Source organism: Gymnoscopelus braueri (assembly GCF_963280865.1).
Source record: "Gymnoscopelus braueri genome assembly, chromosome: 24".
NCBI lineage: Eukaryota > Metazoa > Chordata > Actinopteri > Myctophiformes > Myctophidae > Gymnoscopelus > Gymnoscopelus braueri.
In genome coordinates, this window is record NC_137626.1 from 11,729,390 (window position 1) to 11,747,873 (window position 18,484).

An 18,484-nucleotide genomic window follows, 5' to 3' on the forward strand; every position below is an offset into this window, starting at 1 on the left:
CATAATAATAATGTTTTAATTTTATTCCTGTGATATCTAGTATCAGTGTTACACATAGGGTGACCAGGTCAAAACAGTTCATTTTCAAGACAGCAGAACCGCTTTTGCAGGACAGTATACTGACAGTATACAGTACACTGTATTTTACCATATAAACTGTTTACTGACACTAGTATACAATGCATTTACTGCACACTGTTTACTAGTTAATCTAACTATTGGTAGACACAATATATATACAATAACAAGAGCATGCTACCTGTATGTGTGGACTGTGCTATAGCTTCCCTCCTGGGGTCAGTCCTTAGGATTATAGAGCATATCACACTTCTAAATATTTGAGGGTATATTAAAGCTGGTATGAGTGGACTCATCTGACCACTCATTACTTGCATTCTGATGTCTTCCCTGCTTTCTAAATGCACCAATTTAGGTAACAGTAGTGCAACTCTAATGACATATTAGTAGTTGTGTGCTTGTCAGGACATCAGACAAATAAACGTTTATTACAAGGAAATGTAGACACTGACATGATACTGACATTATACTGACATGATACTGACCATGATACTGACATGATACTGACCATGGTACTGACATGATACTGACGTGATACTGACCATGATACTGACCGTGACACTGACATGATACTGACATGATACTGACATGATACTGACCATGATACTGACATGATACTGACCACGATACTGACCATGATACTGACCATGATACTGACATGATACTGACCACGATACTGACCATGATACTCACCATATACTGACCATGATACTGACCAGATACTGACCAGATACTGACCACGATACTGACCATGATACTGACCATGATACTGACATGATACTGACCATGATACTGACCATGATACTCACCATATACTGACCATGATACTGACCAGATACTGACCATGATACTGACCATGATACTGACCAGATACTGACCATGATACTGACCATGATACTGACCAGATACTGACCATGATACTGACCAGATACTGACCATGATACTGACCATGATACTGACCATATACTGACCATGATACTGACCATGATACTGACCAGATACTGACCATGATACTGACCAGATACTGACCATGATACTGACCATGATACTGACCATGATACTGACCATGATACTAACATGATACTAACATGATACTATGATACAAACCATGATACTGACCATGATACTAACATGATACTATGATACTAACCATGATACTGACCATGATCAGAAAATACAACGTTTTAATCAGAAATGAATGCGCACAATAATGCAATGTTATGTATTTGTTATGTATTCTTAAGACAATTTTCCACTTATTTATTCTTGTGGTCCCCTGAGCATTTAGTTATTACAGTACCAGTACTCACCAAACTCACTGAGTTTTTAGAGCGTTCAACACTTTTGAAAAGGGCTTCAATCCACAACCTGAACATGTTCAACCAAGTGCACATGAGCACACACACCGAATTACTGACACTGAAACCCAGTGCTCTGCTTGGGTCTCTCCAAGTGCTTTAACCACTTAAACCCCAGCATCCATGTTATGGGGAAAGCTTGGTTTAAACTTTAAAGGTAGGGCAAGTGATTTTCTTTGGTTAAAATAAGTGTTAAATAGCTCTATATGATATGATAGTACTCATTGCTATACATTGCTTGTTCAGTTACAGGAGTCTCCATGTCTCTCCAGCTCTTTAACGGAAAATACATGTTTAGGTCTGGATAACAATCTTATCCAATCAGGATAGAGAACTCAGTCAGGATACAGATTAAAGAAGTGAAATTGGAAGTGATGACGCAAAGAAATTAGCAGACACAATTGGAACTGGAGCACAATGAAGCTGATAAATGGGTACTCTCTCCTTATTGGCTGAAATGTTGTCACCTACCTTAAAATGTATTTTCTGTTTAATAAAGAGCTGGAGAGACATGGAGAGACTCCTGTTACTGAACAAACACTCTATAGCAATGATTACTATCAGAATATAGTGCTTTAACCTTTTAACAAAAACTTGTTTTGTTTTATCAAAAACATATCACATACCTTAATGCTGGCAAGGAGCTTTTCAATTTCAATACTCTTGAACTCACAAGCCAAGCATCTCCTTCAGCCTCCTTCAGTGGTGGAAAAAGTACTCAAATGTTTTACTTAAGTAAAAGTATCAATACTGCAATGTAGAAGTGCTATGTTACAAGCAAAAAATCCGGAATTCAAACTTTACTTGAGTAAAAGTACAAAAGTATTGGTATCAAGTAAGTACTAAATGTTTGAACATAGCAGATCTACAAGCTCACAACGCGTCGTGACGCGTTGTGAGCTTGTAGATCTGCTATTTTCAAATAGCCTAGGTATAACATAGAGCTAAAGAGGTTATGTATGTTTTATAATGTAATAATTTATATCTGCAAAGTAAGCTAACCCAGCTAAATGATGGAGAGTTGGTATTCCAAATGGACCCTTATAGATCTTTAACTCTTGAGACTTGAGAGTGTGAAATGAAACCTAATGGACCCTTGCGGGTCCATTAGGTTTCATTTTATGCTCCACACACACACACACACTCACACTCACACACACTCACACTCACACTCACACCACTCACACTCTCTCACACACACACACACACACACACACACACACACACACACACACACACACACACACACACACACACACACACACTCTCTCTCTCTCTGATGGGCTCTATAGGTGCCCCCTGCTGGCTAAACCACGCAGATGCAATCTACTCTCAAGCGGTTTAGTTTTGGTGTGAGTTTGTCCTCTTGATAACGTCACCCCACTCTCACCCCATGGACCCAGTGGTTTTTAATACATAAAAAAAAGGAAGAAAGAAAAGAAAAAAATGTAGTACTGCATCAAAAGTAATCAACAAACTATGCTATCAAAACTGGTCAAACATTGGCCAAATTGTCAACTAATCCTATATTAAAATTGGCTTGGACTGACTCAGCATAGGGGAGGCCTTAATTTAATCAGAGCTACATCCTCTTCTTGCATGAAATTATTGGACGTCGGCCAGCCGGAGGCGGGCCCCGGACTGGGATGCGAGATAAAATATATATATATATATATATATATATATATATATTAAAAAATAATTGTGGGGGCCCCCTGAGGTTGGGGGCCCGTTTCAATTGAAACGGGTGAAACATAGGAAAGGCCGCCACTGAGTCAGCCATAACCATATGAGTTTCCAATGCAGCTACGCCCAAATATGGAATGAGTTGTCTAACCTCAACGTGTCGTCATGGCATCAGCAAACAAATCAAAAGTTCTGCCTCGGTGCCTTAATTGGCAAATGCCAGGATGAAACTCATTGTCTTCCCTATTCATAGTCAAGCCCCTAGCAGGGGCCCCTGAGTCTATACATTTATGGAAGGATGATCGTTATTGCTTAAACATGTGACTTTATAATTTTGTGGGACATAATATGCTATATATTTGTTAAAAAGTGACAGTGCTGTCACAAACAGCTCACAATTGAGTAATTCTCCCATTAGGGCGCGCTCCCACCGCACTTTTATTTTACCTCTGGGGCAGAATCTGCCAATGCTTTGTCAATGTAAATGTGTGGATTCACGCAAGAGCAGATCTTTCCGCCTGTCGCGCAGACCTTGCGTTTATCTGCTCTACACGACTTGTCCATTTGAAGCAGAAAACTGCTGGAGGCAGGAGCTGATTTTCCCCCTCTGTCCAATCGGGTGAGTGGAAGGTGGACCGTCCCAAGACTCAGGAAGCACCATGGTGCTCAAGGTAGAAGGCGGTGCGGGCTACGGGGAGGGTCCTGAAAGTGAGTGACAGGCGCGTCACTCCCGTTTTTTAGAATCCGCTGGCTACAAAAAACTGTGGCCGCGCACAACATGCGTTTAACGCTAGCCGACCATGTTTTGGTGGGAGCGTGCCCTTACTGGAAACCTGCCATTAGAGAAGTGGAAGAATTCAAAGCTAAAAAATGCTTTCTCCGTGCTGGTTAAATGGAACATTTATTAATCTAGACACACAGATGTTTGAGACAGCTGTTTGAGTTCTCTCTCAGCATCCGTCCGTTCGTCTGAGAAGAGCACAGTCGGTCCAAAGAAAGACATACATTTATTATTGTCACATCAATAAACAACAATAGACAAATATTTGGCAATTTACAGACATATGTTGCATTTACAGTCTGAGCTTGTTTAAAAAAAATACTTTAAAAAAAATGTGGGAAGAGTAAATGAGTTCTTGCACAGCACGCATTTTGCCGTAATAATTTAAATTCAAGCATGCAATGCAGCAATACTTTACAGAAGAACCGCGGCCTTTGCCAATAAACTTCTCCCCGTCTACCGTACGATGAACACGTGCAAAAACTGGAAGAGAAGCTCGCTGTATCGCACTGGTTCATACGCACTGGTTATTTTCAAAGTTGAATACAAACAGCTCATTTATTGATAACCATGTGATAGTTGCAGCTTCACTCAGCATCTACTATACAGTACAGCTTTCTAGAGACACGTTTTATTTTTCCAGTTTTTGCAAGTTTTCTCATCTTTTGAGCCTCAAACTCAGTCTTCCTTTGAAGTCGAGCATCTCCAGCCTCTGGCCGTATCACCGCTCGCCGGCGTTTTTCCCCGGCGCAACGTGTCTCTCAATCACTTCTTTAAGATTACTTAACTGGATGAATAAATTACGCCAGCATCGTGCCAGCCATACTTGCTTTCACTTAAAACGCTGACCTCTACAGGCTACAGCAGGTAATTCAACAGTCTAGGGGGAAATGGAAACGTTTGAGGAGAGTGGCAAACATCATAATTTACAATCACCTGCACCATTAGACCACCTGGCTGCTGACTCATTTTCAGTGGTGGAAAGTACTGTAACTAAGTACATTTACTCAAGTACTGTACTTAAGTACAATTTTGAGGTATCTGTACTTTACTTGAGTGTACCCAATTTCCAATGCTTTTACTTCTACTCCACTACATCTCGGATCCAAATATTGTACTTGGACTCCGCTACATTTATTTGAAAACTTTAGTTACTAGTTACTTTGTAGATTTTGATTATTATTACAAAACATACATTAACCACTTCAGCCCTATATACACTTTGGCCATTTGAAGATAGCCGATCTACAAGCTCACAATGTGTCGCAATGCGACGCATTGTGAGCTTGTAGATCTGCTATTTTTCAAAAGATCTTTCATACATTTGAAAACTTGAAATGGGACATTCTGCATAATGAGTACTTTTACTTTTGGTATTTTAAGTATATTTTTATGCCAATACCTTGTTTGTACTTTTACTCAAGTACATTTTGATTACCGGACTTTTACTTGTAACAGAGTATTTCTTTATCGCAGTATTGATACTGTTACTTAAGTAAAACATTTGAGTACTTTTTCTACCACTGGCTGCTGACTCATTTGACTGGTAAATCACTCCTGGGCTAGGGTGACACTGGAGGAAAACACTTACAGCGGTGGCACCGTCCCCATTTCTTTGGCACGTTCCGCGTGACAAAACTATTAACACGGCAAGCCTTCGAAGAGACGTCACACAGACACAGCGACCCCTCTCACCAACATCAAATTGTGCATTTCTTTTATCGATAAAACACGAGGAGTCAAGTCTACAGTCCATCCACTATGTATGCAAAATTCTGACGATGGCGGTGTCACTCCATAAGAGGTGCGGGGGAGGGGGGGCACTCCTATCCATTCTGTGCTGGAGGGGGGGTCGGGGGGGTGGGGGGGTAGGGAATGGTTGGGGGGGGGTATGGGGGTGTGTTCTATGAGAAGCACACAGGTCCAATGTCCAGACCGAACTCCTGGTCGGCGTTGCCGATGTCCAAGGGCGCCACGTCCGCCACGGGCAGCCTGGCCGTGGTCTGAGTCCTGTACTCCAGCACCGCCCTGCCCCACTCGCCGTTGGACTTCTGTTGGGGAGAGTTGAGAGAAAACGAACGGGAAAGACGTCAGACACACTGGTGGTCGTTGTTAAATGTAAATACAGACGGCCATCATTCATTTTTTGGTTTGATATTCAAGTTGCACTCAGCACTTGAGACGGCCTTCTAGAGCAGTGGTTCTCAACCTGTGGGTCGGGACCCCCTGGGGCGTCCCCACATGATTTTGGGGGGGGGGTCCCCCCAGACGTCGCTTTAAAAATATATATACATTCAAAGATTTGCACATTATTTTCACTATTTCTGAATAGCCAAAGAAAACACAGATTCTTTCCCGGTCTACATGTGTTAATAGCCATAACCACTTCTTAAAGTTGTCCGACCGGATGTTCCCCCCCGGTGTTGATTTCGTCTACTAAAACTATTACGAAAAATGTTCGTCGACTACCTTTATTCACTGACGAAAACTAAATTAAAAATAAGCTACGATGACTATAACTAAGACTAAATATATTGACGATTTCGTCAACAAATAAAAACTAGACTAAAATGTTAGGGAGGGACTAGTGGAGAAGAGATCCAGTAGAACTAACAGACGAGTCATTCTATGTTTGGTTGCGCTCGGGTGTTGCGCTCTGAAAATAGCAGATCTACAAGCTCACAACGCGTCGCAGCGCGACGCGTTGTGAGCTTGTAGATCGGTTATTTTCAGCATGCAACCAAGTGTAAAATCTGCCATTACGACGCCATCAAGAAACCGCCAAAATACATTTTAGTCGACTAAATCAACTGTAGTTTTAGTCGACTAAAATCTGATGATATTTAGTCGACTAAAACTAGAGAAAAACTAAAACATTTCAGATGACTAAAATATGACTAAAACTAAATGAAATTTTATTCAAAAGACTATGACTTTAAAACTTCATCAAAATTAGCTGGTTCAACGCTGGTCCCCCCCCCCCCTCATAGCAGCAGGCTCACCGAGCAGCTGTCCTCCAGGACGGTGTAGCGGAGGCGGTTGTTGCCCTGCGCCCTGATGTCCTGGCCGTTGGAGCCCCTGAGGACCAGGGCCTTCTTCAGGCTGCCGCTCCGCTCGTCCTTGTAGGCCACGCTGTTCCTGCAGTGGAACGTGACCCTCTGGTGGGCCTCCTTGGAGAGCAGCCTCAGCAGCTTCATCTGCACCGCCACCACGTTGGGCAGCTCGTCCTTGTTCCCGTAGTTGAACTGGAAAAAACAACGTACGGAAACCGGTTCAGATTCAACAACAGATCAGTGGTGGGAAAATAACTAAGTACATGTACTCAAGTACTGTACTTATTTAAGTACAATTTTGAGGTACTTTTACTTTACTGGAGTATTTAAAATTTTCAGTACTTTTACTTCCACTCCACTACATCTCTCTCAGAGGCAAATATTGTACTTTAAACTTTTAACCCATTAAGACCTGAGGCGATTCTTAAAAATGTTTTCTAAATCCTAAAAAAAAGACAATCTACAAGCTCATAGGCTATGAGCTTGTAGATCTGCTATTTTTGAATAGCCAAAAAATCTAAAGTGACACAGATGCGTTCCAGGTCTAAATGGGTTAACTACATGAGGAGACCGTGTTTTTTCAATAACTTTTTTCATTTATTTTAAATATTTGTTTTTGGAAAATGAAAATAAATAAATACATAGTTTTTTTCTTAATAAATGAAAAAAGTAATCAAAAAAACATAGACCCCGCACGTATTAGGAGGGCAGGATGAGTCACCAGAACCAAGGACGGGTGTTTTTGATTAATCTACATGCTAAAAATGGAGTTTGTAGTTATATTGGGTTTGTATAGGAAGGGGGCGTGTCTGATAAAATGAATATCAAATATCTAAATACTGAATCAAGCAACTTAAAAACTGTCTGGGGGCTCACAAAGGCCTGAGTAGACGATAAAATGACCTTTTTTTGTGTGAAATATCCCTTTAAGACTTACATTACTGTATTGGGGGTTCAGCAAAAGTTTACCGAGTGCTTCAGAGCTCCTTCGAGCTTATCATTACACACTTTCCCTTCTTCATCAGCCAAAGTATTGTTTTATCGTGGACAATAACACCTCAATGCTGATCGGTGATCTGCCAAAAGTGGCTGCTGGCTGGTAGAAGAAACCCATTTCCTCCCACAGCCGTGCATGTACTGTGCACAACATTTGGCTCATAGCTGGTGGATGTTGGCTGGAGTCATTAGCTTCCAAGGGAAATAACTTGTTTTTGTATAACCTATCCCATTATCATAAAGGGAACAGGTTCACACACTTATTAGCGTCGCGGGCCAGTCTTTCGTTTCACATTGATTTATGCGTACGGTACATAAAACTGATGCATACTTACTCTATTTCCTCCGTTAACGTTGGCTTCAATGTGTTCATTTTAGTCAATTGAGTCCACTTCGCGCCGCGTTGCGAGCTTGTGGATCTACTATTTTGACAACTACTTAAACTTTTTTTTTTTTTTTTAAGGAGAAATGTAGGCTTTAAAAATTATTTAAAAAAAAAATATATATATATATATATATATATATATATATATATATTTATTTATGAGATACTTTTGACAAATGTTGGAATTGTTTTTAATTGATGAAAAGTTGAGACTTTTTTTTTTGTTAAAACTTTTTTAAATCTTTTGAAATATATATAGCCTATTATACTAAAAAATATATATTTTGGAAACGAAAAAGGGATATTAACCAGTCATTAAGTCATTAACATTAAGCCAAATGTTTCACATTTGATTTATGCATACGTAAAACTGATGGATATACTTACTCTAGTTCCTCCGTTAATGTTGGCTTCAAACCAGACAGGTTTGTTGGGAGTGGGAGTGGATTTTGTCCACCATGCTTTGCGTGGAATGGTCGCTGGGTTGGCAGAGATGCAGGTTTCTCCGGTGTCCATGTTGCAGTAGACCCTGATGGCGTCCTTGGTGCTGCCCTGGTTAGGATCGATCCAGTACTCACCTGTATTGAGTGAAGATACAGATGATTTTTCTTTTTTTTTTACATTTGAAGAGAGAAATAGACTATGCAGTAACCGAAAACTTCACTTCTCACTTCCCGAGGCGACCGCGTTGCACTGGGCACACCTGGCATAAATTAATGGACTTCTTTCATTACCGTAAGCAATGAAATCCTTAGTTTTGTTGTTACCTTTGGGTCAAGTCATTCATTTCTTTATTAAGTAGCCGTGTAATAAGCGGGATAATTGACGGCGAGCCGGTCATTGTTGAGAAATACAGTAATTTTTTGGGCGAACTACTCCTTTAAAGCATGGCTTTATTTGAAAAGTAGAAACACAATGATGTTTAGCCATCATCTAGCGGTATTCTGCTAAAGGTTTGGTCATGTTTCAATGACTTTGGAGGAAATGTACATCAATTCTGATTCTGATTCTAAAAAAACGAAAAGCTCCTGAACGCACCGCTCTTTTTGAACGGATAGCATTCCAGGACGTCCTGGCAGCTCTTGGCCGGGTTGGCCTGGCTGCCGTCGGGGCTGCGGAGGCCCTGCAGGCGGCCGCTAAGGCTCTTCAGCGTGGCCTGGACGCCGCGGTCGGCGCGCGCCACCTCCGACGCGTTGTTGGGGAGGGCCTCGTCTTCGTTGAACTCCGGGGGAGACGGAGGAGGCTGGTCGTAATCGGCCGCGTCCGGCCCGTTGAAGTCGTAGTCGAACGGGCTCCCGAAGAGGTCCAGGATCGCAGCGGCGGTGGGAGGTCCGGGCGGGCCGGGAAGTCCGGGGGGACCGGGATCGCCTTGTGGACCCTGATGCCCCAAGAAAAAAAGAAAGACAAAAAGACTGAGGAAACTTATCGCTGCTGTCGGGCAGAAACCTCTTACATTACATTACATTACAGTCATTTAGCAGACGCTTTTATCCAAAGCGACTTACAATAAGTGTATTCAACATAGGTAGGGAACGAAAACTACTAATCACCAGAAGTCTTTAGTGCATTTTCTGCAAAAACAAGCAACCAAGAGTATACCTAGCGCTAAGGTAAAAGTGCAATATATCAGCTACCTATTTCCTTAAACAGATGAGACAAAATAGCTAAATCAAATGAGCATGAGCTAAAACAAATAAGTGTATCGACTAAACAAGATCCAATAAACAATCCAATAATCCAATAAACAATACAGCAATAGAAAACAAGCGTTCGTACAACTAGTTAACAACAAGTAGGTCAGGCAGAGAGGAAGGGTAGTGTTTCTTGAAGAGGTGAGTTTTCAGCCTGCGGCGAAATATGGGCAGTGACTCTGCTGTCCTAACATCAGTGGGAAGTTCATTCCACCACTGTGGGGCCAGAACAGAAAAGAGTCGTGACCGCGTGGATCGGCCAGAAGGACCCTTGAGTGACGAGGCAATCAGTCGCCCCGAGGTGGCAGACCGAAGTGGTCGGGCAGGGGTGTAGGCATCGACCATAGCCCGGAGGTAGGAAGGAGCTGTTCCTTTCACTGCCCTATAGGCTAGCACCAGGGTTTTGAACTGGATGCGAGCCGCTACGGGGAGCCAGTGTAGAGAGCGGAGAAGGATGGTTGTGTGGGAGAACTTGGGGCGGTTGAACACCAGGCGAGCCGCAGCTTTCTGAACAAGCTCCAGAGGTTTTACCTCCATATTTTAACTTTTTTTGTGTTTTTTTCGGTAAATTAACGCCCTACTTGGTCATACTACATAGTCACACAAAAGCATCAAAAGTAGCAGATCTACAAGCTCGAAGCGTCGCGTTTTGAGCTTGTAAATCTGCTACTTTTGCTACCAACAGTGAATTGTGTGGATTAACGTGTGATATGAATTAGTAAAATGAAGGCTAGTTTTTTTGTCCAGAGCAAAAAAAGCAGAGTTATTTTTTAGTTGTACTGTGTGTGTTTTATCGGTTTGGCTCAGCACCAAAAAACGTCCCGCTTGGGAACCAGTTCGATCCTGGACATTATCCCGGAAAGACATATATAGACAGCACAATGGAAGGTGGACAATAATCTCACCGCTTCTCCCAGGTCACCGCCGGATCCTCTGCTTCCTGGGGGTCCCATGGGTCCAGGTTGTCCGCTATCGCCCTCCTTTCCAGGGGGTCCCACCACTCCTGGGGGTCCCTATATTAGTCATCAGAGAAAAAAAATCTGTTTGTTCTCTCTGCAAAGCACTTTGAGATAAAGCGCTGGTTGTTGAAATCATAAATAAACAGACCAGGGACGTTAAAGTCAGGGGATATTAGCAGAAAAATGTCCAATCTTGGAATAAATTCCTTACCAAAAAAATCTTCACCAATGTGTTTGTAAAGGTGTCTAGTAACACATCTCATAAAGACTGAAATGCAGTTTCCCTAGGGGAATTTTTGACAGCTGCTGAAAGTTGGGGTACCCACCATAACCTTATGCGGGGAAAAAAATCTAAATATAATTCTGTTTCAAGTAGCATGTGAGGGGGCAAACTAGGGTGTTTTTATGATTCAGAATCCACCAAAACAGTTTTTATGATTCAATGCACCAAAACCACTCCTTGGGCTAAAAACGGCCCAATCTCAATGGGCTTTTTACACAAAAAGTATACCTGGAAAAGGATGGCTATGGCCGTTTTTAGCCCAAGGAGTGGTTTTGGTGCAAAACAAATGCTTGCAATGGATTCAGAATCATAAAAACACCCTAGTTTGACCCCTCACATGCTACTTAAAACAGATTTATTTTTATTTTTTTCCCCGCATAAGGTTATGGTGGGTACCCCAACCAAACAGATTTTTTTTGGTAAGGAATTTATTCCAAGATTTTTTTTAATATCCCCTGACTAAGTGTCTGTGTCATTTGTAGATTTGAGCTATAACCATTATTTTATACTCTGGCTATTGAAAAAAAGCAGATCTACAAGCTCATAGCGCGGCACGAGCTTGTAGATCTGCTATTTTTGAAAAATCTTGAACATTTTGTGCAAATCTTTGAATATACATATTTTCCAATGAAATCTTTGCTTCTGGAGGTCACTGGAACAGAATTTTTTTTTTACAAATGTTCGCTTTAAAAAATATATTATTTTTCAAAAATAGCAGATCCAGAAGCTCTTTTTTTCTTCTAAAAAATAGCAGATCTACAAGCTCATGGCGCGGCACTCGGTGCCACGCCATGAGCTTGTAGATCTGCTATTTTTGAATAGCCCAAAGACGTCTAAAATGACAGAGACGCGTTTCCCGGATGTAATGGGTTAGATAAGGCTTTTCTCAAAAGGTGATGTCTTGTCAACTTACTCTGGGGCCGGCTGGTCCGTGAATACCCTTCGCTCCATCATCCCCTGTTTGTCCCTGAAACAGATGAGTGTCAGTGTCATAACAGTGTCATGACAAACATGTTTTGTCAACAAACTGTTGACAAAAAATGATTGATTTATTTTGGTTGAAATTGATTGGTTCAAGCCCCACGTAAACATATTTTGTCGCATTTTGTTTTACAGGAAGAAAACATTTTGGATTGGATTTGGATATTAAGAAATAAACTTTTTTTTTTTTGTATTTTAAAGGGATAGTTCACCCCCAAAAAATATTTGTTTCTATCGATCAGTCACCCCATGGAGATTTGAATTCATGATTTATTTATTTTTATTTTTTTTGCATTCCTAAGCCAATAATTTGATGACCAGCGTACCGGTAGGCATTGCAAAAAAGCAAATTTTTATTCCACAACATTTTTATAATGTATAATTCTGAGATGTTTCCATTGGACATATAAGGGAGGGTTTTATAAGTAGGGTTGTGGTGCTGGGGAGGAGTAGACGTTTGGCGTTTACCGTTATTCCTGGCAAACCGTGGAGTCCTGTGAACCCTCTGTGACCTTTCTGACCCCTCTCTCCTTGCTCTCCGGCTGCACCTTTCTCTCCGAGAGGTCCTTGGGGCCCCTGGGAAAGTGACGCACAAGTTCACAACAAAGAGGTTCAGTGCTACAGTAGCCTATACTTGAGGTAGTGGTTTGGTGCTGTTTCATGTCAAGGACCCCCCAAATTAATATATGTTTGGCCGTGGACCCCCATCTTTGTGCCAGGGATAGATTTCTTTGAAAATAGCAGAATAGTAACAGGATTAAAGTGGTTTAACCCATTTAGACCTGAGGCCGATTCTAAAAACGCCTTCTAAAACCTAACCTAAGTTTTCTGAAAACGTTCAAATTCTTACCAAAAAAATTATGTATACAAAATGATGTTGCTATATGTATAGTAGTCTTGTGTAGCCAGACAACTATTCCACAATCTCTGAATGCTATATGGAGTCTGGAACTACAACTCCCGAAATCCGAGAGAGGAAACTGGCACTTCCGTTCACGAAAATATCTTTTAAAATATCTTTACACTTTACTTTTTAATTTCCATTTCTGCTAAGCAGCAAGCTATGTGTACTTAGATGATTTGTATTTATATCAGGATAAATTTGCGCGACTGTAAAGACGAAACGGAAGTGGGGAGGAGGCTTCACATCCGGTTTATATTCTACTCATGATCAGTGGTGGAAAAAGTACTCAAATGTTTTACTTAAGTAAAAGTATCAATACTGCACTGTAGAAGTACTCCGTTACAAGTAAAAGTCCGGAATTCAAAATGTTCTTGAGTAAAAGTATAAAGGTATTGGTATTAAAATGTATTTAAAGTACCAAAAGTAAAAGTACTAAATGTTTGAAAATAGCAGATCTACAAGCTCACGTTGTGAGCTTGTAGATCGGCTATTTTCAAATAGCCTAGGTATAAAATAGGGCTAAAGTGGTTAATGCATGTTTTATAATATAATAATTTATATCTGAAAAGTAACTAGTAACTAAAGTTTTCAAACAATTGTAGTGGAGTAAAAGTACAATATTTGCCTCTGAGATGTAGTGGAGTAGAAGTAAAAGTATTGGAAATTGGAAATACTCCATTAAAGTACAAATACCTCAAAATTGTACTTAAGTACAGTACTTAAGTAAATGTGCTTCGTTACTTTCCACCACTGGCAACACCTAATGAGACACAGAGGTGGCTCCCGGATTCAAAGGCATAACAACGTACAGGTGGCAGCAGGTCTAAATCTGTTCCACATTTTTGCTGGGGACCCCCTGGGACCCCCTCAAGGACCCCTGGGGGTCCCCGGACCCCACTTTGAGAACGAGTGCTTTAGAGGTACAGTTGAGTACATGCGGTACATTAGAGGTTTAGAGTAGTAGTTCTCACACTTTTTCATGTCAAGGACCCCCAAAATGATACTGTATTTGGACGCAGACCCCCCATCTCAAAATATTTTTTGTTCCAGGGACCCCCCAGAAGAAAAGATTTGAGTTAAAATGTTGGCTTTAAAAATATAGATATATTCAAAGATTTGCACAAACGTTCACGATTTTTCTAAAATAGCAGATCTACAAGCTCATAGCACGGCACCAAGTGACGCGCTATGAGCTTGTACATCTGCTATTTTTGAAAAGCCAAAGTATAAAAGGATTGTGACGCTATAATACATTTTGCTGGGGACCCCCTGGTACCCTCCCAATGACCCCTGGGGGTCCCCGGACCCCACTTTGAGAACCGCTGCAGTACAGAAGTACATCTCCCAACCCCAAAAAAATTGATAATAATTTACATGGGGAGAATATACAAATATAGTATATTTCATTGGGGTCCTGACCAATTTGTAGTCAATCTAAAGTTTGGATGTGAAACCGGTAATACCAGTGATATATCCGAAAAATATCTGAACATAATGAATAAAAAAGGTAATAAATCATGCCGTTTTGTCCTTACCAATTTGCCTCGTACACCGTCTGAGCCCTGGGCTCCAGCTGGACCTTTGGCACCCTAAACTCGGCAGACACACAAACATGGAGAACACAACAGAAATAAGTTGAGAGGATGTCACTTCTTTCCATAACATGATTAATCCTGATGCGTTGTCCTCATTGTGACCATACACTGCAGCGGACTTATTCTGGAAATAAATCTAATTTTTTGAAAGCCTGTTGAAATAGACGGCAATTAATATAGGACAATAAGAAAGGAACAAAGTGGTGTTATTATTAACACATCGACCGCCAGAGGTTAATCTCATAATGTACTCACCAGTGCCAAGGTGTTTTTTTTTTTTTTTTTTTTTTTCATGTCGCCATAGATCTTGTTAAAATCCTTAAGATGTACTCACCAGTGCCAAGGTGTTTTTGTTGTTTTTTTAGTTTTTTTCATGTCGCCATAGATCTTGTTAAAATCCTTAAGATTGAGCCGTACACGGTCTGTTTACATCCGCGACATCCCACTGTATCTCCCAGTGAAAACCACGTGTCAAACGGGGTATCCATGTTGTAGTTAGAGCGGATTACGTTAAACAGTGAAATGCGAGGAGAAATTGAGTTTCAGTTTCGTCTGTAGAACGAGGGCGGACGTGATCGTCAAAACCGGATCCCAAATAATTCCGTTTCCGGTCATCAAACCGGAAACGGAAGTGGATCAAAAAAATTCCGAAAGTGCACCCGGAAATTTTTAGCGCGAAAAGACCGTGGACCATAGGGCTACGGTCTCGGCGCTTAACAGTTGGATTTAACGGACCGTAGGACTACGTTCTTGGCGGTTAATGTGTTAAGGTGGTGAGAATGGCTGATACAAACACACACACACACACACACACGCACACGCACACGCACACGCACACACACACACACCAGTCCGATTTCCAACACATCAGGGTTAAAAAAAAAAGACTTAGAAAAAGTGACTCACGTTGGCGCCTCTCTGCCCTGGACCGCCCGGCATGCCCACCGGACCCTCGGGTCCTGTTGAGCCAGCAGCTCCGGCGAGACCCTCGGCACCGTTGCTACCTCTGTTCCCCTACACACACACACACATCTGCTGTCAGGGGAAACACAGGCCTTTTGCATGATAACACACAGGTGCAGTGGTGGAAAAAGTACTCACATTCTTTACTTAGGTAAAAGTATCAAAACTGCAATGTAGAAATACTATCAAAATGTACTTAAAGTACCAAAAGTAAAAGTACTCATTATGCAAAATGTCCCATTTCAAGTTCTCAGAATCTAAAAAACTTGTGAGCTTGTAGATCTGCTATTTTCAAACAGCCGAAATGTATATAGAGCTTAAGTTGTTAATTTATGTTTAGTAATACAAATCTAGATCTAAAAAGTAACTAGTAAACAAAGTTTTTAAATAATTGTAGTGGAGTAAAAGTATAATATTTGCCTCTGAGATGTAGTGGAGTAGAAGTAAAAGTACTGATAATTGGAAATACTCCAGTAAAGTAAAAGCACCTCAAAATTGCACTAAAGTACGGTACTTGAGTAAATGTAATTAGTTACTTTACACCACTGGACATAAGGTTTGCAAATATCAGTTGATATACTGCATGCATAAATATAAATATCAGTTGACTGCTCTGGGTTTCATCTTACCCGAGCCCCAAAGATGCCATCCTTGCCAGGTGAACCATCAGCTCCAGAAATACCCTGAATACAGAGAGACAGTTATATCCTGACCTTCACATCCAAACACGACGTGTTAAGACATTAGATAAGATACAGTACGTTACAATGACTGAGATAAGATACTAATTATATTTATGTACAGGCAGTGCCGGATTTATAGGAGTTGAGATCCATGGGCTAGAGTAATTTCCGAGGCCCCCGGAATTTTTTCCGCGGTTTTGGGCTAGTCTGGGTTAGTTTTTTTTCCGTTTTTGGTTTATTTATTTCGGGTTTAGGGTTAGAAAAAAACAATTTGATCATAAAAATAAAAAATAAAAAAATATATATTAATATATATATATATATATATATATATTTATTTTTTTTTCACCCAAAAATCGGAGGCCCCCCCAGTTGGAGGCCCGTGGGCTGCAGCCCACCCTAGCCCAACGTTAAGTCCGCCCCTGTGTACAGGGATGTGCTGGGCCCCTAATTCAGCCTGGGAATCTTAGATAGAGAGGCCCATAAGGTCCATATTTATAATAACATTATTGTTTTTATTTTATTTATAATATGAATATACAATAAAAAATATACAATAATAATAAAAAAATACTGGAGGTAGTGGAAAGAAGAGTTGGGCCACGCCAGCCTGTGATTCGGCCACTAGGCCGGTATTCAAGATGATGGACAAGTCGGTGGGCCAATGTGATGTCTGTCTGCTCTGTGGGCCGGTGCTACTCAAGGATTGGCCATTTCAGATCAGAGACGCGCCAGTGGGCCAGTTACATGAGTTTTATTTATTTAGTGGGCCGCCCAGACCCAAAAAGTGGGGGGAAAATGAAGTCTGGTTCGGCCTGGAAATGGAGCGGCCGTTCGGTAATTGTCCCAAATTTTCCAGTGGCTTTCGGCAAAGAGATTTCATGGAAAGGGGGAAAAGAGTGCAAGTACAGTGCAACTCGCCCGTTTTGAAAAGTATAGAGGGTTTAAGTGGTTAAGACAATGCATATAGCACAAGGATTAACATTATTAAACCTGCATGCGTTGTCCAGCACTAATAACGATAAGTAAAAGCCAAAGGGACAAGAAACCTCAGGTCCGCGGTCTCCGTTGGGGCCTCTGGCTCCAGGCAAACCGACTCCACCAGATGGTCCTTTGGAACCTGCAACCCCATGGCCGCCAGCTTTTCCTGGTGCACCCTGGGAAATAAATGGAAAAGCTTGATGCTTATTTAGGAAAAAAATGTTGGCACATTTACCGGAACGGCTGCCGGTAGGCCAGGTCGATTCCTGAGCCAATTATTGGCTCAGAAATAATTTTAAAAAAAACTCCATGAATTCAAGTCTCCATGGGGTGAGTAATCGATAGAAAATAAGTAATTTTGGGGGTGAACTATCCCTTTAAGTACTGTAGGCTACTTGAGTAAGTACATGTACTTAGTTACTTTCAACCACTGATGATAACGCCATACAAACAAAGCTTGCAAAGTGGAATAAGTTGTTTATCTTTATCACAGTTGATCCCTAACCAGAATACATGACAAAATACAATGGAATATTCCCAAGCCTTTTGATCCTCATTACGTCAATTTTGAAAGCATTTTGAACCCATTCAATCCGGGGACGCATCTCTGTCATTTTAGATTTCTTTGGCTATTCAAAAATAGCAGATCTACAAGCTCATAGCGCGGCACTCGGTGCCGCGCTATGAGCTTGTAGATCTGCTATTTTTTTTTTAATCTTTGAATATATATTGTTTTAAAGCGAACATTTGTAACTCAAATCTATGCTTCTGGGGGATTCCCGGAACAAAACATTTTACAAATTCGCTTTAAAAAAATCAAGTTCGCTTTAAAAAAATATATATTTGCACAATTAATGTTCACGATTTTTTTCACGATAGCTAAAGAAATCTAAAAATGACACACATTGAATGGGTCAAAAAGGTCAAAGAGCCCAACACGTTGGGTCAAAGGGGAACACTCACGGCAGCGCCCGGCAGTCCCATCAAGCCCCTCTCTCCTCTGAGTCCAGGTATACCAACCACACCTCTCTGTCCTGTGGTCCCAGCAGGTCCTGGGGGTCCGTCAGGTCCCTGTCAATTCAAATACAAGAATGAATGAATATACTG

The 18,484-nt window shown here is 41.2% G+C and overlaps 1 protein-coding gene across 3 annotated transcripts in view; it reads right to left on the minus strand.

Moving 5' to 3' along the window:
• Positions 1-4,110: 4,110 nt before the first annotated feature.
• The window catches only part of LOC308080681 (uncharacterized protein), a 93,410-nt gene continuing 79,036 nt past the window's right edge, over positions 4,111-18,484 (minus strand). For all 3 annotated transcript variants that reach the window (XM_080422606.1, XM_080422608.1, XM_080422607.1), the window contains 12 exons: positions 18,341-18,448; positions 17,446-17,553; positions 16,343-16,396; positions 15,657-15,764; positions 14,691-14,744; positions 12,720-12,827; positions 12,184-12,237; positions 10,934-11,041; positions 9,376-9,715; positions 8,725-8,915; positions 6,906-7,148; positions 4,111-5,954 (listed from right to left, as the gene is read on the minus strand). In XM_080422606.1, coding sequence (XP_080278732.1) covers positions 5,808-5,954; positions 6,906-7,148; positions 8,725-8,915; positions 9,376-9,715; positions 10,934-11,041; positions 12,184-12,237; positions 12,720-12,827; positions 14,691-14,744; positions 15,657-15,764; positions 16,343-16,396; positions 17,446-17,553; positions 18,341-18,448 — 1,623 coding nt within the window. In that variant the 3' untranslated portion in view covers positions 4,111-5,807. The remainder of the gene's footprint in view (positions 5,955-6,905; positions 7,149-8,724; positions 8,916-9,375; positions 9,716-10,933; positions 11,042-12,183; positions 12,238-12,719; positions 12,828-14,690; positions 14,745-15,656; positions 15,765-16,342; positions 16,397-17,445; positions 17,554-18,340; positions 18,449-18,484) is intronic.